The sequence below is a fragment of the Schistocerca americana genome, chromosome 7, assembly GCF_021461395.2.
Source record: "Schistocerca americana isolate TAMUIC-IGC-003095 chromosome 7, iqSchAmer2.1, whole genome shotgun sequence".
Lineage (NCBI taxonomy): Eukaryota > Metazoa > Arthropoda > Insecta > Orthoptera > Acrididae > Schistocerca > Schistocerca americana.
This window is the reverse complement of record NC_060125.1, coordinates 133,898,856-133,926,620: the sequence shown is the minus strand read 5'-3', so window position 1 is coordinate 133,926,620 and position 27,765 is coordinate 133,898,856. Positions and strand designations below refer to the sequence as shown.

General features: G+C 42.7%; 1 protein-coding gene across 1 annotated transcript in view; it reads left to right on the top strand.

The window, feature by feature from the left end:
• LOC124622789 (myrosinase 1-like) overlaps positions 1–27,765 on the top strand; it is a 69,970-nt gene that overhangs the window by 29,741 nt on the left and 12,464 nt on the right. Inside the window, exons 6-10 of the mRNA XM_047148582.1 lie at positions 10,309–10,403; positions 13,547–13,694; positions 16,895–17,010; positions 27,344–27,478; positions 27,577–27,683. Coding sequence (XP_047004538.1) covers positions 10,309–10,403; positions 13,547–13,694; positions 16,895–17,010; positions 27,344–27,478; positions 27,577–27,683 — 601 coding nt within the window. The remainder of the gene's footprint in view (positions 1–10,308; positions 10,404–13,546; positions 13,695–16,894; positions 17,011–27,343; positions 27,479–27,576; positions 27,684–27,765) is intronic.

The window sequence follows — 27,765 nt, the reverse complement described above, 5'->3', positions numbered from 1 at the left end:
AAACAGTGTCTCTCCTGGAAATTATTGCCTGCATGATGTATTATCCGTCCCCACGCATAGCAATACGGAAATGTCGGACTCCGGGTACGCCTGTTGGGCACACGCTATTCGTATACGGGCATGCTGAAGTGAAGGGTCAAGAAAACGAACTTCAACGTATGTCATATGACGTCCGCTAAGATCAAATATAACAAATCTGGAATGAGATTTTCACTCTGCAGCGGAGTGTGCGCTGATATGAAACTTCCTGGCAGATTAAAACTGTGTGCCCGACCGAGACTCGAAGCTGTGAGGACCGGGCGTGAGTCGTGCTTCGGTAGCTCAGATGCCACGGGGGAGGTAACCATGAGAAAAAAATTGAATAATCAACAAAAGGGTAACGTTCTACGAGTCGGGACGTGGAAAGTCAGAACCTTGAATGTGGTAGGGAAGCTAGAATATCTGAAAAAGGAAATGCAAGGGCTCAATCTGGATATAGTAGGGGTCAGTGAAGTGAAATGGAAAGAAGACCACGATTTCTGGACAGATGAGTTCAGGGTAATGTCAACAACAGCAGAAAATGACATAACTGGAGTAGGATTCGTTATGAATAGGAAGGTAGGGCAGAGAGTGTGTTACTGTGAACGATTCAGTGATAGGGTTGTTCTTATCTGAATCGACAGCAAACCACCATCGACAACGATAGTTCAGGTATACATGCCGATATCACAAGCTGAAAATGAAGAGATAGAGAAAGTATATGAGGATATTAAAAGTCTTATACAATACGCAAAGGGAGATGAAAATCTAATAGTCATGGGGGACTGGAATGCAGTTGTAGGAGAAGGAGTAGAGGAAAATGTAACTGGAGAATATGGCCTTGGGACAAGGAATGAAAGAGAAGAAAGACTAATTGAATTCTGTAATAAATTTCAGCTAGTAATAGCGAATACCCTGTTCAAGAATCACAAGAGGAGGAGGTATACTTGGAAAAGGCCGAGTGATACGGGAAGATTTCAGTTAGATGGCCAGACAGAGATTCTGTAATCAGATACTGGATTGTAAGGCGTACCCAGGAGCAGACATAGACTCAGATCACAATGCAGCAGTGATGAAGTGTAGGCTGAAGTTTAAGAGATCAGTCACGAAGAATCAGTACGCAAAGAAGTGGTATACGGAAGTGCTAAGCAACAACGATATACTCTTGAAGGCTGTAGATACAGCAATAAGGTATAGCTCAGCAGGCAGTACAGTTGAAGAGGAATGGACATCTCTAAAAAGGGCCATCACAGAAGTTGGGGAGAAAAAAATAGGTGCGAAGAAGGTAATTGCGAAGAAACCATGCGTAACAGAAGAAATACTTCAGCTGATCGATGAAAGAAGGAAGTACAAAAATGTCCAGGGAAATACAGGGATACAAGAAATGAAAGTCGCTGGGGAAAGAAATAAATAGGAAGCACAGGGAAGCTAAAACGAAATGGTCACATGTAAAATGTGAAGAAGTCGAAAAAGAAATGATTGTGGGAAGGACTGACTCAGCATATAGGAAAGCCTAAAGAACCTTCGGTGAAATTAAAAGCAAGGGTGGTAATATTATGAGTGCAACGGGAATTCCACTGCTAAATGCAGAGGAGAGAGCGGATAGGTGGCAAGAGTAAATTGAAGCCCTCTGTCAGGAGGAAGATTTGTCTGACATAATAGAAGAAGAAACAGGATTCGATTTAGAAGAGACAGGGGATCAAGTATTAGAATCAGTATTAAGATAGCTTTTGAGGACTTAGCTAAAACAAGGCAGAGAGACAGACAACATTCCATCAAAATTTCGACAATCGTTGGGGGAAGTGGCAACAAAACGACTATTCACGTTGGTATGTCGAATGCATTTGTTTGGCGATATAGTGTCTGAATTTCGGAAAAATATCATCCACACGATTCCGAAGACTGCAAGAGCTGATAAGTGCGAGAATTATCGCACAATCACCTTAACAGCTGCTGAAAAGAAAAATACACGAAAGAATGGAAAAATAAATTGAGCAGTTTTGGTTTAAGAAATGTAAAGGCACCAGAAAGGCATTTCTGACGTTGCAGTTGATAACGGAGGCAAGACTAAAGAAAAATCAAGACACGTTTATAGGATTTGTCGACCTTGAAAAAGCGTTCGATAATGTGAAATGGTGAAAGCTGTTCGAAATTATGAGAAAAGTAGGGGTAAGCTACAGGGAGAGATGAGTAATATACAACATGTACAGGAACCAAGAGGGGTAATAAGAGTGGACGGCCATGAACGAAGTGCTCAGATTAAAATGGGTGTAAGACAGGGACGTCCTCTTTGGCCCCTACCGGTCAATCTGTACATCGATGAAGCAGTGATGGAAATAAATAAAGGTTCAGGAGTGGAATGAAAATTCAAGGTGAAAGGATGTCAGTGATACGATTCGCTGATGACATTGCTATCCTGAGTGAAAGTGAAGAAGAATTGCGTGATCTGTTGAATGGAATGAACAGTCTAATGACTGCAGATAATGGACTGAGAGTAAATCGAAGAAAGACGATGGTAATGAGAATTGGCAGGAATTAGAAAAACGATAAACTTAACATACGGATTAATGGCCCCGAAGTAGATGAAGTTAAGGAATTCTGCTACCTACGCACTAAAATAAGCACTGACGCAAGGAGCAAGAGGAAATGAATAGAAAACTAGCACTGGCAAAAAGGGCGTTGCTGTCCAGCAGAAGTCTCCTACTATGGAACATACGCGGTAATTTGAGGAAGAAATTTCTGAGAATGTACATTTGAAGCACAGAATTGAATGGTAGTGAAACATGGACTGTGGGAAAACCGGAAGAGAAGAGAATCGAAGCATTTGAGATGTGGTGCTACAGACGAATGTTGAAAATTAGATGGAGTGATAAGGTAAGGAATGAGGAGTGCCTGCGCCGAATCTGAAAGGAAAGGAATATGTGGAAAATAGTGACAAGGAGAAGGGAACATCTGTTAAGACATCAGGGAATGACATCCGTGGTACTACAGGGAGGTGTAGGCGGTAAAAACTGTAGAGGAAGACAGTGATTGGAATACATCCAGCAAATAATTGAGGATACAGGTTGCAAGTGCTACTCTGAGATGAAGAGGTTTGGACAGGAGAGGAATTCGTGGCGGGCCGCATCAAACTAGTCAGAAGACTGATGACTAAAAAAAGAAAAGTACTGCAAGCAGAGCTGGTTTGCGATCCAACGGACCGAAGCGGCAACTTGGGTGGCGAAGCTCAGAGCTACACCAGAGGCGCCCGAGTGCAAAATTTACATACAATTTGTACCGTAATCAGCAGCGAAAATCCCCACATGTGAACGTATACAATAATGCTGGTAGAAGCACAAACTTTGCATTAAACACGAATTCGCAAACGAGCCGAGGGAGAGAAACTGGGAATTTGTTGTTACGAGCCGCCACTGATATCTCTATCAAAAATGGTCCTGGTTAATGAAAAGTATTTAGAACATGGGAATGTTTTCACGAAAGATGTCTAAGAACCCTAAATACAGTCAATAAACGACAGTACATAACTGTATTGAATGCCTGCCGAATGTAAAATACGATGAAATACTGAACTGAGTATCATGAAATCCTTCATTGTCAAGGATAGTAATTGCCTTTAAATCTGTTGAATTCGTGCCATTAAGAACAACACATCAAAGACTAGAAAAATTTAAGTATAATAATCTTATCAATGGCAAAAAATGCCTCTACATGTACTGAAGTCAGATGGGAATCATACTTGACTTTTTCAATAGAACATTTCTATTTCGTATCACACACAAACTTGTGTTTTCCTTTCCAGTTTCATACACAAAACATTTGACTTTATTTGTCGAATACCAACTACTTTCATGGCAAATTTTTCAAAACTTAGCTTAGATTTTCTTCAAAAGTAACACACAAGTTAAGCAAGTAAACAGTGTCTTCTGTTTAACACATCAATATAAAATTAGATGATTTTTTTGTATTTGTGTTTCAGTTTTTCTGATCGAAAGAGGAATAATTTGTAAATTATAGAATTACAAAATTCCCATTATTAAATTAAGAACATAAAATAAGTTTTGCATTTTTGTTCTTTACAACCAGTTTATTAGATAACACAGTTTTATAGAAACTAGAAAATACAATCAGTCTAGTTATTCCGGCTTTCTTTTAAAGTTTTTAATAAAGTTAGGAACTGTTATAGATGAAGATGAAATACATGTTAATATTTTACACTAGATATGATTCAGAAATGTATTTCTACTACAGCGGAATCTCCGTCTAAACTTTATTTGAAAGAAAAAACAGCCCATTTTCACGATCACAAGAGGTAGATGTATAAGGTGCGATAAAAAAGTTTCCGTTGGAAGGCGTCACTAATCCATTTCCCACATGTCAGTGCTTATATACACGCAACGGAATGGCGCTGTGTTACCTATAGCTGCAACAACACCCTTAAACGGAAACATGCTGTTTATGTTTTTTAAGGTCTTCCCAAGAGTCCAAGCGAAGGAAAGTAAAATCTGATGGATTGGGGGAGTACGATATAGCACTTGTGAGGAAAAATGTTCTCGAACCAGCCCAGGAACATCACATTACAGCATAACTTTTTTTACTCCTTTCCCTACGCCTCTACACTTTTTTACATACTCTTCTCGACAACTCAGAGGATCCTGCACTAGTCCTTAAGGTTTTGCTTGCAGCTTTCACCATTTCTATCGGATTCGATGATATTCCTTGGTTGATGCCTTAGGCCCACTTTTTGTCTACCATGACTTCTTCTGCATTGAAATTATGAGGCAATCTGTTTCGTTCTACGCTGTCAAAAGGAAATTTTCTTACGTCTGACATGCATAAACTGGACATCATCTATTCAAATCTAAGAATATGTTCTACCATTTGGTTTCAGCCTCGTTGCAGAATAATTTGCTGCGGACAAATACGTTTACACCCACGTTTGATTTTTAGTTTTATCTTCAACACACTCCTTAATTGTTGGTTTAGGTACATTTTATATGCGTGGACACATTCATTTAATCCATGATCCCAATTTAGATGTATTGTTACAGCTACATACTGTTTGTCTGCGCTCCACTTTCCATAATGCCTTTCTGTGGGCATATTGTAATGCAAATTAACTATGAACTAATAATGCTAACCGTTTCCTGAGCCCCACTATACCGCCATGTTTCTTAAATTGTACCTGTACAATACCGGAACCTTGTAGCGGTACATTATAGACAAAGTCGTCATTTCCTCTTTACAAGCTTTCTACTAACGAATCGCAATGAATACAGATTCGTGACAGTTTGGAAAGTAATGTAATTTCATGCATATTCACCCATAAACAAAACATTGTGTGGGCTCTTACCTTATAACAGTAATTCTCTTCACCACGTACACAAAAGCATTACATGAAAAAACAAACCAAATCAACGCTTCAGACAATTTGTTATCTTTTGAAACTGACTTCTGATAGTGTGACTCCAAGAAGCTCGTAGTTCATGCAGACCTTACTAAATATCGGATGGCACAAATCAAGAGACGGTACAATACAGGTAGTTCTCACCTAAATGACGATGTTATTGTTGCGACACCAGATACAGGCAGACCCACATAACCAGCCAAGAGGTGTGAAAACCTACCGCTGACGTAATTTTGGAACCGGGGGCTGCATTTACTGTGCTGGCCTGCAGTGGGGCATTCTACAGTTGGTGGTGTACTAGACTGACAAATGCTGTAGCGCATCGTAACGATTCCACTACCGACTACATGATGGAATGCTGCCTCTTGTCATAACACACCCTCCGAGAGCGAGTGTCACGGATTCTACAGGTCCTAGATCGGTTTCCAAAGGTACGTAGCACTAGATGCCGAAGCACAGGTCAAGCAATTCTCGCAATTTAGGAGACTGTGGTTTGTGCGCGTGAATCTGGTCCCTGACATGTATTCAAGTGGGTACAGGTCAGGCAAAATCGTTGGCGAAGGATCGATGAGAGTTGACTACTATGTCCCTCAAACAACTGTGGCGCGTCTCGCGCCCGTCGGCCGTCGCATTTTAATTTATTGTTTACTACAGGAATTTATTGGTAGCGGTGATTGTTGCCGACTTAAGTGGTGGGCCTTAATCAAAATGGTATTTAGAATTAAATGCTTTTGTGAAGTTCTCTTTTTTTAACGATATTGATCTTCAGTGAAAATTATTTGTTACGTTAATGAACGTTAGACTAGCTGAATCTTAAAACATGAACATATAAGTTGAACAATGGAATAAACTTTTCATATTAATTTCCTCGGCTAGTCAGTTCACTTTAAAGCAAAAAATCTTTAGTTATTAATTACAATTGCGGCCCACACACGCGCGAGAGTATTTTTTCTTACCTACGTTAACCATTGCACTGTAGTCGGAGTCCTGGCTCTGGCTCTCGGCTGTTTTACTGAAAATAAGAATCTTAAAGCTACGTATTTTCTGCAGCGTCGGGTGGCTGTGGAGAAAAATGTATATTATGTTAATAGCGGGCTAGTTTTTCGCTTCCGCTAATTTTTATAAGTTAATATCGCCACGTAATGGCGTCGTTGGCTGCATCGGCCGCTGCGATTGTTGAACTGTAAATTACTTTAACTCAGGTTAATTCAAAAGAAGGCGGACATGAAATCAGGATCACCTCTTACAGATTAAACGTGAACGATAACATTAAATCAATATATTATATGCTTAGTTAGTACGAATATGTTTACATTTGCCAGCACTCGCAAGATGTCCGTCTACACTCAACCAAGATAAGACAAGAAGTGAAGACGACTAAAAAATTAACAAAAGAGCGTATCTTGTCGTCTCTTTAGATCATTTTGTTATATTTCTTTGCCCTCGAAACTTACACAGAGAAATTATTATAATACGGATGCATGAGAAAAATATATGTTCGCCTGAGCGGCTGGCTCATAAACATAAAGTTTATGTGACCGCTCTAAGCTTGTTGATACCAGTGCCTACCAATTTTAATTGTATATTACAGCACTGAGGATGGTCACTAAGTAACCGAAAATCGATTTTGCGGATAATAAAACAAAAACAAAAATACGACCAATGCTGTTTCTCCTTCCAAATGTCCGTGTAGTTCACTGGTGTCACGGTGCCCTGGATTAGCACCAGAGATCCCGTGGAATCCGAAGTCAGCGCGACTCCACAGCGAAATCCGCCCTCACCTACCTGCATCTGTGGCACGGTGCATGTTACAAGCAGCCATTCGCCTGGATGAGGGCACCATCTGCCTGGTGTAGCAAGAAATGCGATTCATTGGACCAGGCGACACGTCTCTATCGATCCACGGCGATAGCTCAGCGATGCTGTGGCCACTGCAATCGTAATAGACGTCGATGGGTCGACGCGGGAACACGTAGAGACCGCGTCCTGTGGTGCTCCATGTTCAACAATGGCTTTTGAACTGTGTGCTCCGAAACAGTTTTGCTGCACCAGCATTGTCCTCTGTCATCAGATCTGCCACAGATCGCTGCCTATCACGGATTACATAGCGGGCTGTCCTCCGACTGCTACGTTTTGTGACGAGAAGGGGCGTCCAAAACCATATAGCTTTCTCGTTATTTCACCAAACTTCAGTTACTTTCCACAGGTGCTCACGACAGTAGTAGGCGAAAAGCCGACCAGATTGGACGTTTAAGTGATTCTCGTTTAGAGCTGCAGCGGCACAACAATGTGCCCTTCATCAAAACCACTTATATCAGTAGATTTCTGAATTTGCGGCCCGTATCTTTCCTGCAATGACTATCCATTCTTTTCTGTTCTGCTTCTATTCTTTCCTCCTGCGTCACGTGCGCGAACCACCACCATGAGGCGTTCACGCTCGCTGTGGCCTGTGGTCATAACATTTTGGCTCATCAGTGACGCCAGCTCAGCAGGTTATAGCGTCCCTTCGGCGCTGTACATTCGACCGGAGAATTTCCGTGCGTGTCATCGACCGAGTGTGTGGCTAAGCGACTACAGCCCAATCATCATCGTCAACTAGGCAAAGACAGTGGCCTACAGGCCGTCAGCTACCCCTTGTGTGGTTCTGGATTTCGAACTGGATCTACCAGCCCGAGACCTGCCAGTGGGTGCCTTCTCTCGACACTCAGTCTCCAAGGGTCCTCGGTTCTACTCGGGGCGCCTGCACGTTTCTGTCAGCTGCCACGGGCCACGTACTACAGTGTACACCAGCCCAGCCACAGAGCCTCACTGCACTGTGAGGCTGACACGCGACTTGCGCTACATAGGGCGCCGCCGTCACCAGTCACTGTCTGTTAGCTGCGGTCGATAGCTGCGTCGCAGCTGTCGACCTCCTGCATGGAAAAGTGAATAGAGATAATGTTGGTGAGTGCTCATTCTTGACTCTGCGCTCGCCGCAGTACTGGAGATCCCATTCCAAAGCTACGCACCCTCTGGAGGCAGAAATAGCTATCCTGCAACACTAATTTTGCTGACCTCCGGCTGTACAACGCTGGCGCCAACGGTTAATGATGGTCTGTAGCAGGGTCGCAGTGATGGAGGAGAACTGCACGGATCGTAAGATAAAAACGTTCTTCACTTTGAGAATGATTCTCGTAATACTACTCAGTTTTCAAGTTAAATACTTCATACTTTGTAGAACAGAATAACTCTCGGTACAAAAGGAGCTTTGTTTGTAAGTTAGCTCTCAAGTGAATTCAAAATGTTGTTGCTATTCACTCACATTTTGTTAAGCATTTACGTTTCTCCCTATATGTACATAACATACTCTGCAAGCCACTATACGGTATAGCGGAAGGCATCTCTCGCCACTTCTAGTATTTCCGTTCCCTGTTCGACTCGCAGATCGATCGAGAGACAAAAGATTTTTCATATGCCTGCGATAGATAGATTTCTCTTACCTTGTCTTCGCCTTTCTTACGTGAAATGTATGTTCGAGGCAGACAGTAGAGTTGTTTTGCAATCAGCCAAAAATGGCGGTTTAAACCTCATGAACAGTGTTTCGCAAAAGTAACGTTGTTTGTGCATCTACATCTAATCTACATAGATATTCCGCCAGCCACCGTACTGTGCATGGCAGAGGGTTCTCTTTATCATCACTAGTCATTTCCTTTCCTGTTCCACTTGCACATAGAGCGAGGGGAAAACGACTGTCTATACGCCTCCGTACAAGCCCTAATTTCTCGTATGTTATTTTCGTGATCCTTAACGCGCAACGTATGTTGGTGGCGGTAGAATCGTTCGGCAGTCAGCTTCAGATGCCGGTTCTCTAATTCTCTCCGGGAATTTCCATTTCAGATCACGCGACAACTCCGTAATACTCATGTGCTGATCAAACATACAGATCTAGCAGCATAGCTTTGAATATTTCGGTGTCTTCCTTTAATCCGATTTGGTAGGGATCCTAAACACTCAAGCAGTACTCAAGGACGGGTTGCACTCGTGTTTTATATGCGATCTCCTTCATAAAACGAGCCACACCTCCCTAAAATTCTCCCAATACATCAAAGTCCGCCATTCGTCTTTCCTATTATCGACCTTAGGCGCTTGTTCCACTTCATGTCGTTTTGCAAAGTGATGCCTAGATATCTAATCGTTGTCACTGTGTCAAGGATTTCTTCACCAATATTGTACTGGAACATTACCGGCTTGCTTTTGTTACTCATTTGCATTGCCTTACATTTTCCTACATTTAGAGCAAGCTGCCATTCGTCACACCAAATTAAAATTCTAAGTCAGCTTGTATCCTCCTAAGTCACTGAAAGACAATACTTTTTCGTAAACTACAGCGTCATCAGCAAACAGTCGCAGATTGCTGCTCACCCTACATCCGATGATTTATGTATACAGAGAACACTTCTATGGAGCACTCCCGCGAGATCCTTGTCTCTAATGAACACTCATTCCCCAGAACAACGATTTGGGTTCGATTACTTAAGACGTCGTCGAGCCAATCACATATCTGGGAACCAATGCCGTATGCTAAGACCTTCATTAACGGTCTCAAGTGGGACACTGTGCCAGACCCTTTACGAAAATCTAGGAATACAGAATTTGCCATTGCCCCTCATCCGTGGTTCGGGATGTACCGAATGAGAAAAGACGAAGCTGAGTCTCGCATGAGCGATGCTTTCTAAATCCGAACTGGTTCGTGAACAAAAGCTTTTCTCCTTCAAGGAAACGTGATTAATAGTTCTTCAGAAAACCGTTGTTAAGGGTATTGATCTGGAATTTTGTGGGTCTGTTTTCTTACCCTTCTTGTATAATTGCACATGAACTGACCTTAATGTTACACATATATTTTACAGGTAGTGTGGGTATCACACTGAATATTGAAGGTCTTGAGCCAGCAACAAATTCGACAGAAGATGCAGAAGCTAGCGACAGAGCCCGTCAGTTCCAGGTGCGTACAATAACTCTGACGTCCCGAAGTTTCATCGATACAGCCTGTAAAAGCCTTCTGCTGAAGCTGCAATTACGTCCGAGAGTACTGAAATGTGTACTCTGTTAAGCCTGAAATGTAATATTTTGAGAAGTCGTGTTATTTTGAACTAAGTAGTTCATAGTTTGTGAGAGCAGAAAAAATTATTTCTTACAAGTTTAGCCGTTCAGAGTTTATACAGGGTGGCTAAAGTGAAATTGGCCAGGAAAATATTGCATGCACTTTAAGACAGGCAACCCAACTAACATCATCCGTATCAAGGGCAGGAAATGTAAGTTATGTTGCTTATCTTAACCTCTTAACCCCTAAGAGTAAAAAAATTCACAGGAAATTTTTCTTTTCGTGTTTTCCAACAAACCAATTCACAAGCATGATACAAATGCAGTATAAATATGGTTTTGATGATTCACTAATTTACGGGGTGGTCCTAAACTATATGTCAAAAATGTAAAGGCCTAAATAAGCAGATTTCGTATAGGAAGGTGTGTGCGGTAATGACACAGCTCTAGCTTTTAGAGCAGTATGAAACACAGGAAACTGAAAAGGCATGTAAAGACAAACGACATCAGAAATATATCAATAGTTTACAACAGGCGTTCGAAAAAGCGGCTACCAACAGCAATGCACGATTCACAGCGACGGCGCAAAATTCAGTCGGAAGAGGCGTCAGGCGTGTCGATAGCAGCGACAGGCACGCGGGCGACGAGACCTTCTTCAGATGTGACGGGACTCTCGTACACCAGGCTTTTCATACGACCCCACAAGAAAAAACCCACGCACGTTAAATGGGAGAACGCGATGACCAGGAAACTGAAGTGTCCTATCCGCAGCTGCCCGTACACAGCGAACTGCTAATTCTTGACGTTTCGACTGAGCTGGGGCTCCATCGTGCTGGAACCACATTCGTCTGCAAACAGGTAGAGGAACATCGCCCAGAAGTTAAAGTAAGACCTCCTGTAGGAAGATGTAACTGTAGCCTGTTAAACGAGTAGGTACGATACTACTAAGTTATTTTGCACAATGCCTGTCCAAACATTAACGAAAAACTTTTCTTGGTAGGTGCGTGTACTATTGTGCTATTTCGGTTACCATGTGCCCACAGGTGAGAATTATGGATTTTCAACTGCCTTATCGCGTAAAGGTAGCCTCATCAGTAAATAAAACATCTGCAGGGAAGGTTTCGTTGACTGCAGTCTGCTGTAGGTACCAACGAGCAAAGTTGAGATGTGGAAGGTAACCGTCAGGGGTCGTTGCTTGCACTCTCTGTAAATGGCAATGTTACGGATGCATTCCGTCTTTATGTAAAGACTTTTTGATGGCTCACACGAAGCGCACGTCCTACAGGTCTCGAGCTTGCCGATGGCTTATATACTGTGTTTTGCACTTTTTCTTTCACTGCAGCAGTTTTGCGATATCTTCCAATGCCAGTTCCACGCCTGGAAGAGCAAAACAGTCTACTCGTGGGCAACTTCCTATGAAGACGCTCGAATGTTCGGCGATCCGGATGATTCCCAGTCGGGAATCGCTCCCTGAACATCCTTTGAGCAGCTAATCCATTCCCTTGTGCAGCCGCATACATGAAGTGTATGTCGGCCAGGTATGCATTGGTGAACCGATGCGTGCTGCTCAAGATCCGTGCGGGGAATTGTGAATCCAGCAAGCGAAACGCTTTTACACGCCACCATCATCAGCGCTCTCTACCGGGTTAAGGTAGAATTACCGCACACACATTCCTATACGACATGTGTTTGTTTCGATACCCTCTACGTGCCGTTACATTTTTGACATATTGTTGAGGACCACCCTGTATAAATGGAAGTCCACGTGTTTGGATTTTCAGTCTCATTTGCAGTAAAACCCACTACCCTCTGCTTTGTATTTTCTCTTCTTTTTACAACAAAATTTTTATCCTATTTAAAGCAGTCAACTGCATATGCTAATATACACAGAGAATAGGTTTGATAATGTTAACATTTTCGAAATATGTGATTTCCAATACAAGATTTTGTTGATGCGCTGAAATAACTTCATGAATGCAAAGAATTAAGAATCATACAATAGTTTCTGGAAAGTAATAATTTGCTACTGCCAGTAAAAAAAAGTCTTTACTTTTTAGTATTAGCTACAAAACAATTACTTTCCACAATACATAAATAAATTTCATACTTTGTCTGCGTTTCCTGCATTCTGAAACACTCTTTGCGTCTAGAAATTTCGTGAGATGCTTAGCTTTCTCAAACCTTACTTCAGTAACTGGTTGCAAAACAGCTCATTTTCGCTATTTAGATTTTCTACATCATTTACGTCTTCACTGTCAGAGAAATTCACCGTACAAGAATGTCCTCTTTTCGCAGTAACTAGCCTGACATATTTGTAATTAAATTTAACTTTGCCTACATGTGTTTTGTAGTCAGTCACTGACAGTCTTTTCTGCTTAGCTATCTGGCAATCACAGGGTCTATGAAATGACTAAAAACCCGTACCGGCCATTTTTATGTGCGATTGTAACATCTATAATACGACAGAGATGTGTCACAAAGACGAACATCTCCCATGTTTTCGTTATAGCGTTTCTCCATCATTGGTTGTGGAACATCTGATTTCTTTTTCTCTTAACTGTAATATGACCAAGGTCCATGTACGAGGACTCGCAGGAAGTATGCTATTTCACAGTGACGAATTAAATTTATCCAAATGTTAACTAATTCTCACCATCTAGAATAGTTGGAGAGCTTTCGACAAAAACACGGATTCTCAGTTTAGTATTTCGGCATAGTAATTACTTATAAATCTTTCTAGTTCGTTGAAGAAGCCATTTTCAGCATACGACCAACTCTAAACGAACACGCAATGGCTTGCAAGACGCTGCATTCTAGTGTTAATATTAAGAACAGGAAGGTCCCCACTTGTAGACAATCGTTGTATAAGCGAAAAAAATGCGCGTATCTGTGAAGAAACGATGATCGAAGGTCGACATTTGTGGACGGAAAGAACAAAGAGATTATGGTGAATGAAATATTCTCCGAGCCGCTTTTACTCGTATTTTGCCCAAACCTGAATGTAGTGCCTCCCAGAGAAAGGTACTGGTCTACCCTGTATTGCAGATGGGCATTTATGCTCACCCCATCTACAGTGCGGAAGGGGACTACCCGGCTGTGGTGAGAGAGAGGGTGGACGCCAACAGCGCAGCAGAGGGGAGACCGCGGTCCAGGCTGCCGTCCTTCACACAGGAAGAGGTCCAGTATATCAGGGGTGAGCGTCTAAGCAGATTCTACTCTAACACGAGACTCTGCCAGCTTCTAAAGTCTTAGGCCTACTACTAGGGCTATACGGAATGTAAATTCCATTAATTTATTTAAGAAAAACGCCAGTACATGGACAGATATTTCATTATATGCAACATAAAGCTACAATTGTCTGCTGTTTTTCTCAGAAATTACGTTGTTCATTAAGGCACTTCCCATATCGAGGAAGGAGTTTTTCAGTGGCCTCGTTGTAGAATTCTGCCTCCTGTGAGCTAACCATGGTTTGACACTCTCCTTTACCAACTCATCTTCAAATTTCTGTGACCATACCCATAGTCTCCCTCAGACATCACGGACCGTGTTGGACGATATTGTGACGGATAAGCTCGGTTATTAAAATTCTTTTGTACACTGGGTCCTAAAGCCTGTGGATGATGCCCGGAATACGAGGAGCATGGGAGACACATCAAAGTTTCTGATGCGGTGCGATGCAGAAGGAGACAAATTCTCCAGACACACTGTGACAGGTGACGAAACATAGGTTGCAACGTGGAGACAAAATACCAACCCATGGAGTGGAGCCTCACTATCTCGCGACGAAAGCCTTTTAGAGTGCTGCACAAATACTGATGACAGCTTTTTTTGGGACTGAGAGGGACAACTGCTTGTAGATTTTATGGAAAGAGGCACTGCAATAAATTCCGAAATTGTGCGCATTAACGGTAAGCCCCACACGGCCGCACGACACAAACGTTGCTTAACAGTCCGAACTGAGAATAATCTGCTCATCCTTCCGTACGGACACGATTTCTCACACAATGATTTTCAGCTGTTACCAAAGATGAAAAACTAACTTCTGATCCTCTGCTGGAATGCGAAGACGAGTTAAAGGAGACTGTCATAGCATGTCCTAGTTCACAGACGGCAGAATTCTACAACGAGGGTTCTGAAGAACACGTTCCTCAATGTGACAACTGCCTTATTGTAGATGATGATTGTAGAAGCAGTTATGTAGAAAAGCAGCTGACAGTTAGGAGTTGTATAATTAGAACTGAATATTTAAAGTAGGTTAGAAACAATTCGTACCATTCTAATATTTTTAGCCAACGATACTCATGGTTACAACTTCCTGATGTCTGAATCAACTGTGTAAAAGCAGTACCTCATTTTGCATAATAATCCCTGTGGAATAGTAAAATTCTGGCAAGGGTCGTCACACAGCTATGGAATCTGTGCAATACGTTTATACGCCAAATTCAGTAAAAAGTGCAGTGTCACGAAGGGGCGACTTGATTTTAATTAAAATTAGTCCTCGTACAGCACAAAAACCGATTAAGCAGTCAATGCAATAAAACAGTGTTACATCCAGGAAAAGGGCTTTGATGCTACTGTGGAGAGACCAAATTTAACTGACCAAAAGATTTAAGTGGTTCCAGGAACAAAAATCTAAATGTTAATTACCGCAGGTGACAATTTCTTTTCATACATTTTTAAGATTTTTTATAATAAAGGAGTATTCTAGTACCTAGTGTGGTTCCTCTGTCAAAAAGTTCTTAAACATGTGTCCAAACAAAGTTAAAATCTCTAACCAAAAAGTGAAGTATCGTGAAGGGGAGGAGGAAACGAAATGATGAAACACCAGGCATGTCATGTTATTTCAGTGACTACAAAATCGAGTCAAATTCAAAAACAAGTAGGCAGTATGAGCACACTCATGAGCGTGACGCTGCACCCCTCTGGCACGGATGCATGCACCGAATAGGTCGAGCAGGCTGTCATAAAGCCTTTATACTCTCTCCTGAGACAAGTTGGCACACAGTTGTTGTAAGTGATCCTCAATACGTCCGGGTCCCACACGTGTTCTATCTGGGCATCTTGCTGGTCACAGAAGTACCTTTGCATGGCACGGTTCATAGAGACCTGTGCCATGTGTGGACGCACACTGTCCGTTGAAAATGCCGCAACGATACTATCACTTGAGAGAAAACATATGAGGATGGAGGATGTCCGCGACGCACCGTTGTGTTCTCGTAATCCCTCAGCCACTACCAGTTGTGACTTGAAGTCATGCCGTACTAGGGGTGACACCGCAGTGGCTCTAAAAAACAATTGAAGATTGGGACCTCTCCTCACGTTGCCCCCATACTCTCCAATAGTAATACATGATAGTGCAGGACCGCAGCTGATGGCTGAACACAGTGCGAGTCCATTCATCAGCCGACCATGGTCTCCGGTCACAGCGCCACTCCAAATACAGTTGTGGTGTTAACGGCAGCCTACGCACAGGCTGGAAATTGCCTCGTCTGTCTGCTGCTAGTCTCCAACCAATGGTACGGAATGACACAGAATGTTGCAACAGCTCCATTAGTTTTTCTCGGATAGCAGGTACAGATGGGAAGAGGCTACAATGTGCTTGGTGCACAATACGGAGATACTTCTATGTGGTGGGTAGACGTGAACGACTAGAAACTTGATGGCGAATATGCCTGCCCTCGTATTCCCATGCAGTCCAAAAAGTGAGCCACAGTCATATTCGAATGCCCTACAAATCTGGATATTCCACTATTCGGTGTCCAAATGGATACCCACAATGATGCCTGTTTCAAATTCTATGAGATCCTGATAACGCTGTCTCCCACGAGTGAGATATTCTGTTCCAATTCTGCCCCACAGAGCGCTCCCTGATGTCCATCATCTCGTCCATGGGCAGAAGCAGATGGGCCCTATTGCCCTATTGCACACATCCTGCGCAAGTGCGAACCATTTTGCCACCCCTGCTCTCGCACGCTTCCCAAGTGCTCTACAGAGCCAAAGACCCATCTGGCTGCCTAAGTATCAGCTGTTTGCCCACCGCTGCCAACCTGTGCCTTTGGGCGCCTGACTTTCCCCTGACTGGAACAGCCCAACTTAAGGTGACAAAAAGCTTATTCATCCTCAAAATGGCAAGTGATCAGTACAAGCTGGCAACACTGTAGGCTGTGGCGGTATAAGGAGAAAGTCCTCCACTCCAACTGTTAGTGATCGAGTGGTAAATAGCATGCTACGTAAACAGCAAGTTCTGCATCAACATCAGAAGGAAGGGGTCATTCTTTGAATACGTGTCGAGGACTGAGATTTAAATCTGTGATTTATTCGTGTCTCTTCCTGTTACATTATAATTTCGTGTGACCCATATCAGGGAAGTTACAACAAATAACTCTCTTGCAGGATCAGCAGACTTTATTGGACTGAATCACTACTCCACAGACTTCGTGACTTCTGGAGTTACTGGTATATCGCCCTCCAAAAACCGTGATTCCGGCGTCATCAGTTCATATAATGAGGTAAGCTGTTACCGTTACCATCATTTGTGTAAAAGTGACGACAGTGAGTTTGCTGAAACAGCCGAAAAGTTCACCAAAATGTCACACGTAACCGGAAGACAATGAACTGTGACAGCAGAGATTTATTGCACACACTCAAATGAGTTTCATTCAGCTCCAAAACTTTCAAAGGGTCCTTAAGTTCCATTGAGAATTATTATCCTCCCACCCTTTAGCATCCAAGTTAATTGACCCAAGTTCATTTCAAACTGAATGTGATGATATACTTCAAACGCTCGTCCCTCAACAACTTGTATTGTCAAAAATGCATTGAATTGGAAGGCGTTATTTACTCAGGAATTCTATTATCAGTGTAACATTTCAAACTGGTGTTAATATTTATTTTACAGCGGCAATATGTAACAGATACGTAGTACAATTTCGTGCTTGTAAACCTGCGACAGTATGGGCATACGCAAACCGCAGCAACCTAAGTTCGAGATTTAGTATGGCTTGTGCTACGAGACGTTAATATGCACTCGTAGATAGAAGTTGCTAATACGAGCATATGAAAGTAATAAGTGTAGAGGAAAATAATGCTATTAGAAAATGACAACATGGTTAATAACAGGACTGGAGAGAATGGTAGTTTTTAACAATCAAAGCTAAGGTAATCGTTAGAGTGAAATTAAACTAAAAACATAAAAATGTTAATGGAAAGCAATTGATACATACTGCATGCATACAAAGTAGTAGTTAAACCATATACGACGTTTCAGGAGGGGTAATAGATATTTTAGAAGACGGTAATATAAACTAATTCGTTCAAGAACGTCTAATGCAGTTATAAATTATGAGTATCCGAATATGTTATTTGTGTATAGGTTTTGTGATGGAAACGCTGTGTCTACTTGTAGAGAATACGGCAGACGATTTTCTAACCGCAGAATACCAGATTCGGGAGTGTTTACTCCTGTTTTTACCAGACGGTGTAAAATTGGCGAGGTGTCGAGAAGTCATATTTCATCTGAACGTGCAAACGAACAGAACATGGATGCAGTTTATTATTCAGTTTGTAGAACTTAGTCCCTCAACAAGAACACGCAGAATTTCTACATGTACCTGAAGCGGTAGGGCGCTGGTTGGGAAGTGGCAAAGTACTGAGACCACAAAACAAAGAATACTTGAACAGCAGTTTATTTATTATCAGTAACAATTAAACTTTTTACAAAGAGAAAATGCACAATTTAATACTGGCAGCATTGATGGCTGGTGGATAAGAATCACCACATCAGTAAATACAATCCTTGAAATGCATAGGTGCAAGTTGACAATATAAGTAAATTAATAAAGATCGGCCCACGTCGTTGATTCAACATACAATTGTCAGTGAGAGCATAAACAAACAATTACAGGTCATGAACACCTTAGATGAAACTAACAACGTCACTTAGAAACTGCACCAACGACTTAAGGCCCAATGATGAATTCCTCCCACGGTGAAGCCAAACTAGTTTAAATTACTTAAACTGTATATACAGATGTCATTAGGGGACGTAATGCCAGTTTACTGATACACTGACCGACCTTAGGTGAACAGAATTTCTCTACGAGGAACTTCAACAGCATTTCAGCAAAATACAGGATAACTCAATTAATGGCCGGCGGACATGCAAACAAGCCTTGCAACTGGTGAAGATGCTTTAGGATTTACACGAAATTTGATTAAAATACAAAAAAAACAGGAGTAGCTAAATTGATATATTTTAAGCTTACGTCTGATCACGCCTTCACATAAAGGCAGGTTATAACGCTTACAAACAAAATTAATTTTCCAGTGCAATGGCTGATCAAAAGTGTCCGTAGAACTTATACTAAAGGCCACCTGTGGATGGTATTGAGTCGATTTACTTAAGTGGGATTTAGAAAAAATCAGTTGCATTGAACAAACAAATCACAAGCTATTATCACACAGGCGTCTAGTTCGGAAAACAGCTAATAACAAGTAAGGCGGATTTACTAGAATCAGCTGGCTAGCTGTCTTACCAAAATAAGTACCTTTTCTACGGATACATGAGGAATTTAAATAAAAAAGTGATTTAGGTATTGACAAAAGACCATACGAAACATACAGTGATGCCCCTTTCCGGGTTTGCCCCTGAATTTCGTAAATAAGGTCTGTTCTGAAACACAAACACATAAGCCAAATGAAACACTGTTCTAATATAATACAAAACGCTAATGAATAGAACAAGTCTGGCAAGCACTGAAAGCATAAACGCTGTTCTAATAAAATACTAAACACCAATGAATGAAACAAGGCCGGTAAACACTGAATAGGTAATGCGCCAGGTGAGTACTTTACAGTTAACTTTACGGAAAAATTTGACAGAAAGCGCGCGTTAGTGTACACAAGCAACCAATCCACATTAACCAATAACATGGAGAGTTGGCAACAAAAATCAAATTAACGAGCATTTTCACTAACAACAGAAAATCGGAGGTACGATCACAAATACCAGCAAGACCCGAAAGGAACCAGGATAAGCTAAGAACGAAATTACTGCCCGTTAGAAAAGGATCCACCATATAGTCCACAAGAAGGGCATGCAACAGTTCCCCGAGCATGCTTGCTTCTTCCAGCGGTCGAGTAGCAGACAGTTAAAATCCAATTGGTGTGATGTGAATAGACCAGCTATGCTTGGCCCAATAGAGCACTCACACATCCTAGTTAAACCCGGCCCACCAATTGTTCACACCGCAGCCGGCAAGTCACTTCGCTTAAGCATACGTCTATATGCTTGTTCGCCACAGCTGTTGCGGACAAGTGTCCTTCCGTATCCCAGCAATGCAGCACAGACAGACACACAGCAGACACAATCGATGCCTGAGTAGCAAGGATGTTGCACATGCACGCCACAATATCGATGTTCCATGTAAAAGAATAAGGTCGGCATTACATATGTCCTTACGATTTTCAGCGGATTCATCACCTTCGAGAAGAAGATGGAAGCAGACTATTGGAATTTTTTTGTTAGCTAATTGCAAATCGCTGAGTAATCTCATCAATACTGTTCACTGACGAAGCCTCCTTCAGTTATGATTATACCAATAAGGCTCGTAACGCATTGTCGATGTGATGGAAAAGCACACGTGGAGGCACATTTTCAAGAACGCTTTGCTGTAAATACGTTGTTTGGTATGATAGACTATAAGCCGATTGGGCCTTTCGTCTTACTCCACTGTCTTACGTGGTCCCATCATCTAGAAATCCTTGAAAACTAGCTTCCAGCATTACAGGAAAAGAATACTTCGGCTTCAAGGATGGGTATCTCGGGGGTTCTCTACTCGTCATGTGACACCACATCCAAACCAAACACTCCCAGGAACATGGATCGACAAAAGCGGCATTAAGGTCCCTGGAAATCAATACTTTAGATATTTATCTGTGAAGATGGTTCAAATGGTTCAAATGGCTCTGAGCACTATGGGACTCAACATCTTAGGTCATAAGCCCCCTAGAACTTAGAACTACTTAAACCTAACTAACCTAAGGACATCACACACACCCATGCCCGAGGCAGGATTCGAACCTGCGACCGTAGCAGTCCCGCGGTTCCGGACTGCAGCGCCAGAACCGCACGGCCACCGCGGCCGGCTCTGTGAAGATGGTTGAAAGGTGAAGTCCAGAACGAAAAAAGTGTATAAAAGAGACGAACTGATAATTCGGGTTATGAACAGTACTGCCCTCAAAAAGAACATCAAAGAATTTGAAATTGCATTGAAGTCGGAAGTGGAATTTATGGAAAACAAGTTTGGACTTAATCATTTGCCCCCTGTGACCATTTCTTTAGGTTACATACCAACAGCTGTACCCCTGTACACAATAAAAATTTGACACATGTTCCATCTCCTAAAATGTTTAGTATTCCTCTTCAAGCGCCTTGTTTAGTAACTCTCCTTCCCTATCAGCTATTATAATGATTGTTGGCTACGAGACTGAGAAACAGAACGAGCAAAAGTGAAATTTGTGGTTTTGGGGAACGAAATGTAGCTAATAGTAAAACAAATACGAGCATTAAAACAAACGACAGCATTTTTGATTTATATTTAGAATGGAATAGAGGAAACTAAACAAGTATGCAGTACACCTCAAAGTTGTTTGGAATGGTCTGAAGGTTTTGAATGTTGTGCTTTAATTATTTCGTTTGGCACTTGAACATAATTGCATCAATACGTAACTAATGTTCTTGATGTTGCAGTCAGACGGAGGCCCTCGCGCCCCCGTGTGGCGGGAGCAGCGTACACAAAAGAATTTGGTTCACATCTGAGAGAGGGCGTTGAGAGGCCAGACAAACGTGTGGTTCCTGAAGAGGGGCAGCAGCCTTTTCAGTAGTTGCAGGGGCAACAGTCTGGATGATTAACTGATCTGGCCTTGTAACACTAACCAAAACGGCTTTGCTGTGCTGGTACTGCGAACGGCTGAAAGCAAGGGGCAACTACAGCCGTAATTTTTCCCGAGGGCATGCAGCTTTACTGTGCGGTTAAATGATGATGGCGTCCTCTTGGGTAAAATATTCCGGAGGTAAAATAGTCCCCCAATCCGATCTCCGGGCGGGGACTACTCAGGAGGACGTCGTTAACAGGAGAAAGAAAACTGGTGTTCTACGGATCGGAACGTGGAATGTCAGATCCCTTAATCGGGTAGGTACGTTAGAAAATTTAAAAAGGGAAATGGATAGGTTAAAGTTAGATATGGTGGTAATTAGTGAAGCTCGGTGGAAGGAGGAACAAGACTTTTGGTCAGGTGAATACAGGGTTATAAATAAAGGGGTAATGCAGGAGTAGGTTTAATAATGAATAAAAAAATAGGAGTGCGGGTAAGCTACGACAAACAGCATAGTGAACGCATTATTGTGGCCAAGATGGACACGAAGTCCATGCCTACTACAGTAGTACAAGTTTATATGCCAACTAGCTCTGCAGGTGATGAAGAAATTGATGAAATGTATGAGGAGATAAAAGAAATTATTCAGGTAGTGAAGGGAGACGAAAATTTAATAGTCTTGGGTGACTGGAACTCGACAGTAGGAAAAGGAAGAGAAGGAAACGTAGTAGGTAATCAGTCCCCTAGAACTTAGAACTACTCAAACCTGACTAACCTAAGGATATCCCACACATCCATCCCCGAGGCAGGATTCGAACCTGCGACTGTAGCGGTCGCGCGGTTCCAGACTGTAGCGCCTAGAACCGCTCGGCCAGGTGAATATGCACTGGGCCTAAGAAATGCAAGAGGAAGCCGCCTAGTAGAATTTTGCACAGAGCACAACTTAATCATAGCTAACACTTGATTCAAGAATCATAAAAGAAGGTTGTATACGTGGAAGAATCCTGGAGATACTAGAAGGTTTCAGGTTATATAATGGTAAGACAGAGATTTAGGAACCAGGTTTTAAATTGTAAGACATTTCCAGGGGCAGATGTGGACTCTGACCACAATCTATTGGTTATGAACTGTAGATTAAAACTGAAGAAACTGCAAAAAGGTGGGAATTTAAGGAAATGGGACCTGGATAAACTGACTAAACCGGTGGTTGTACAGAGTTTCAGGGAGAGCATAAGGGAACAATTGACACGAATGGGGGAAAGAAATACAGTAGTAGGAGAATGGGTAGCTGTGAGGGGTGTAGTAGTGAAAGCAGCAGAGGATCAAGTAGGTAAAAAGACGAGGGCTAGAAGAAATCCTTGGGTAACAGAAGAAGTATTGAATTTAATTGATGAAAGGAGAAAATATAAAAATGCAGTAAATGAAGCAGGCAAAAAGAAATACAAACGTCTCAAAAATGGCTAAACAGGGAGATCTAGAGGACAAATGTAAGGATGTAATCTCACTAGGGGTAAGATAGATACTGCCTACAAGAGAATTATAGAGACGTTTGGAGAAAAGAGAGCCACTTGTATGAATATCAAGAGCTCAGATGGAATCCCAGTTCTAAGCAAAGAAGGGAAAGCAGAAAGGTGGAAGGAGTATATAGAGGGTCTATACAAGAGCGATGTACTTTAGGACAATATTATGGAAATGGAAGAGGATGTAGATGAAGATGAAATGGGAGATACGATACTGCGTGAAGAGTTTGACAGAGCACTGAAAGACCTGAGTCGAAACAAGGCCCCGGGAGTAGACAACATTCCATTAGAACTACTGACGGCCTTGGGAGAGCCAGTCCTGACAAAATTCTACCATCTGGTGAGCAAGATGTATGAGACAGGCGAATAACCTCAGACTTCAAGAAGAATTTGATAATTCTTTACAGACGAATGGAAAAACTGGGAGAAGCCGACCTCGGGGAAGATCAGTTTGGATTCCGTAGAAATGTTGGAACACGTGAGGCGATACTGATCTTACGACTTATCTTAGAAGAAAGATTAAGGAAAGACAAACCTACGTTTCTAGCATTTGTAGACTTAGAGAAAGCTTTTGACAATGTTGACTGGAATACTCTCTTTCAAATTCTAAAGGTGGCAGGCGTATAATACAGGGACCGAAAGGCTATTTACAATTTGTACAGAAACCAGATGGCAGTTATAAGAGTCGAGGGACGTGAAAGGGAAGAAGTGGTTGGGAAGGGAGTAAGACAGGGTTGTAGCCACTCCCCGATGTTGTTCAATCTGTATATTGAGCAAGTAGTAAAGGAAACAAAAGAAAAATTCGGAGTAGGTATTAAAATTCATGGAGAAGAAATAAAAACTTTGAGGTTCGCCGATGACATTGTAATTCTGTCAGAGACAGCAAAGGACGGAAGAACAGTTGAACGGAATGGACAGTTTCTTGGAAGGAGGATATAAGATGAACATCAACAAAAGCAAAACGAGGATAATGGAATGTAGTTGGAGTTTTGTTATTTGGGAGGCAAAATAACTGATGACGGTCGAAGTAGAGGAGATATAAAATGTAGACTGGCAATGGCAAGGAAAGCGTTTCTGAAGAAGAGAAATTTGTTAACATCGAGTGTAGATTGAAGTGTCAGGAAGTCGTTTCTGAAGGTATTTGTATGGCCTGTAGTATTTCGCGTTTGTTGCACAGACGCGAAATTTAACAGACAGGAAGAACATGCTGTGATATGCAAATGATTAGTTTTTCAGAGCATTCACACAAGGTTGGCGCCGGTGGTGACACCTACAACGTGCTGGCATGAGCAAAGTTTCCAACCGATTTCTCATGCACAAACAGCAGTTGACCGGCGTTGCCTCGTGAAACGTTGTTGTGATGCCTCGTGTAAGGAGGAGAAATGTGTACCATCACGTTTCCGACTTTGATAAAGTTCCAATTGTAGCCTATCGCGATTGCGGTTTATCGTATCGCGAGATTGCTGCTCGCGTTGATCGAGGTCCAATGACTGTTAGCAGAATATGGAATCGGTGGGTTCAGGAGGGTAATACGGAACGCTGTGCTGCATCCCAGCGGCCTCTTATCCCTAGCAGTCGAGATGACAGGCATCTTATCTGTATGGCTATAACGGGTCGTGCAGCCACGTCTCGATCCCTGAGTCAACAGACGAGGACGTTTGCGACACAACAACCATCTGCACGAACAGTTCGACGACGTTTGTAGCAGCATTGACTATCAGCTCGGAGACCATGGCTGCGGTTACCCCTGACGCTGCACCACAGACAGGAGCGCCTGCGATGGTGTAGTCAACGACGAACCTGGGTGCACGAATGGCAAAACGTCATTTTTTCAGATGAATCCAGGTTCTGCTTACAGCATCATGATGGTCGCATCCGTGTTTGGCGACATCGCTGGGAACGCACGTTGGAAGCGTGTCTTTATTCGTCATCGCCATACTGGCATATCACCCAGCGTGATGGTATGGGGTGCCATTGGTTACACGTCTCGGTCACCTCTTGTTCAAATTGACGGCAGTTTGAACAGTGGACGTTACATTTCAGATGTGTTACGACCAGTGGTTCTACCCTTCATTCGATCCCTGCGAGACCCTACATTTTCAGCAGGATAATGCGCGACTACATGTAGCAGGTCCTCTAGGGGCCTTTCCGGATACAGAAAATGTTCGACTGCTGCCCTGGCCAGCACATTCTCCAGATCTCTCACCAACTGAAAACGTCTGGTCAATGGTGGCCGAGCAACTGGCTCGTCATAATAGGCCAGTCACTACTCTTGATGAACTGTGGTATCATGTTGAAGCTGCATGGGCAGCTGTACCTGTACACGCCACCCAAGCTCTGTCAGTACTAGTATAATAAATTTGTCCAATGAATATCCGTTTATCATCTGCATTTCTTCTTGGTGTAGCAATTTTACTGGCCAGTAGTGTATGTGACATAAATGTCCGCATCTTTAGTCTACATTGATTTAGATGATTAAGTATTTTAATCGTCATGGGCCCGTAGACGTTAGCATTTGTCATAAATTTCAACTTCATACGTCCACCCGGTTCCTGAGAAAAACGGTCTTACTAGACGGACAGCAAAGTTCACCTAAGGATTCCACATTCCAGTGCCTGTGTTGTAAGTAATAGACACTGCAGCGACTACAGCCGGTATGAAATGTTTTTGCAGTTGCGAATACGAGCATCCATGAGCTGCATAAGGGTATGACGAAAGTGAAAATTTGTGCCAGACCGGGACTCGAACCTGGGTTTGCCGCTTTACGCGAGTAGCCGCCTTAGCCGCTTTGGATAGCCGTGAGAGACTGTTGACAGGGCCTAGACTTCCATATGCCGTCGATACTGTGTCGCAGCCTGCATTCGAAGGCACAGTATGTAATTCCCGTGCAGTGGGGACATTTTAACTAGAACTTGCTGCCTGGTACGGGTGGATAAATATGATATTGCAGTGCGTGTGTTGTTAAGAAGAACGATGCAATATTCCTTTGGACGTGCATGCGTGGATGTATCCAAGCACAGACGATAGTTGCTCTTACTCGCAACTGAGGATACACTACTGGCCATTAAAATTGCTACACCAAGAAGAAATGCAGATGATAAACGGGTATTCATTAGACAAATATATTAAACTAGAACTGGCATGTGATTACATGTTCACGCAATTTGGGTGCATTGATCCTGCGAAAACAGTACCCAGAACAACCACCTCTGGCCGTAATAACGGCCTTGATACGCCTGGGCATTGAATCAAACACAGCTTGGATGGCGTGTACAGGGACAGCTGCCGATGCAGCTTCAACACCATACCACAGTTCATCAACGGTAGTGACGGGCGTAATGTGACGAGGCAGTTGCTCGGTCACCATTGACCAAACGTTTTCAATTGGTGAGAGATCTGGAGAATGTGCTGGCCAGGGCAGCAGTCGAACATTTTATGTATCCAGAAAGGCCCCTACAGGCCCTGCACATGTGGTCGTACATTATCCTGCTGAAATGTAGGGTTTCGCAGGTATCGAGTGAAGGGTAGAGCTACGGGTCGTAACACATCTGAAATGTAACGTCCACTGTTCAAATTGCCCTCAATGTGAACAAGAGGTGACCGAAACGTGTAACCAGTGGCACCCCATACCATCACGCTGCTTGTTCTCCGAACATGCATAGACGCATGCGCGTCCGAAGAAATATTGGATCGTTCTTAACAATACAGGCACTGTAATATCATATTTATCCGCTCACACCAGGCAGCGACTTTCAATTGAAATGCCGTCCTGCTCGAGGACCACATAATGCGTGTTAGAGTGCAGGTTGTGACTCAGGAATGACGACGTATGCCGTGAGTCGTGCACGGATAGCCAAACCGCTTCAGGCGACCGCACGCGTAAGGTGGGAAATCCGGTTTTGTGCTCCAGTCGGGTACAAATTTTCACTGTCGTCATTCCCTCGCGTAACTGATGGTTGCTCGTATCCGCAACAGCGAAGACATTTCATGTACAAGGATTCCGTTTCTACCGATTGAGGGAAGGAGCTCTAAAAATTGCCTGCATTCAGCCCTGGTTTTTATTGCACGCCAAGGCGTTTAGTCTTCTGAGATCTGACATACTAAAAGCCACAGTGGGTGTACGATAGAAAGGAACGGTGGTGGATGATGATTTTATGCTTGCCTTGGATTGATGGGGAGGCTTTTGTGTGCATATGTGTGTGTGTGTGTGTGTGAGAGAGAGAGAGAGAGAGACAGACAGACAGATAGACAGACAGACAGAGAGATCTAGGCATAGAGAGAAAGAAAGAGAGGGAGAGAGAACGTTACGAATAGAGCGAGCGCTGGGGACAGAGCCTGTGAATTAAGCGGATGAAAGAGTGAACGTTCGTAACATTCCTATCTGTCTTAAAAAGAAAGTTTTAGTGGAAAAATGATAAATACAAGAAATGTCTTCTTTTTCTTTCAGGCAGTTCCCTGGGGATTCCGAAGTTTACTGAACTGGATTGGTAACGAATATCCTGGATATCCGATTATTGTAACAGAGAATGGTCTGAGGAATTCAGGAGGACGGAACGACACTGACAGGATCGACTACTATATCGTACGTAACATTCACGCCCCTGTGTTGCAGTCCGACATCGGTTTTGAAGTCTGTGAGCTCATTTCAGTTACAAGGATTGTATTTTTTTTTACCTGTAGGGTTTCCTGGGAGCTCTTCTGGAAGCAGTGAACGTTGATGGAGTTCCAGTGATTGGGTACACGACGTGGACTCTTATGGACAACGTGGAATGGAGTTTGGGAACCAGGTGAGTAATCCTGGAAATCTTTGTTCATCAGACACTGTCCTCTCATAAGTTTGGATTGACCGGTGGTCTGAAATGCCAAAAC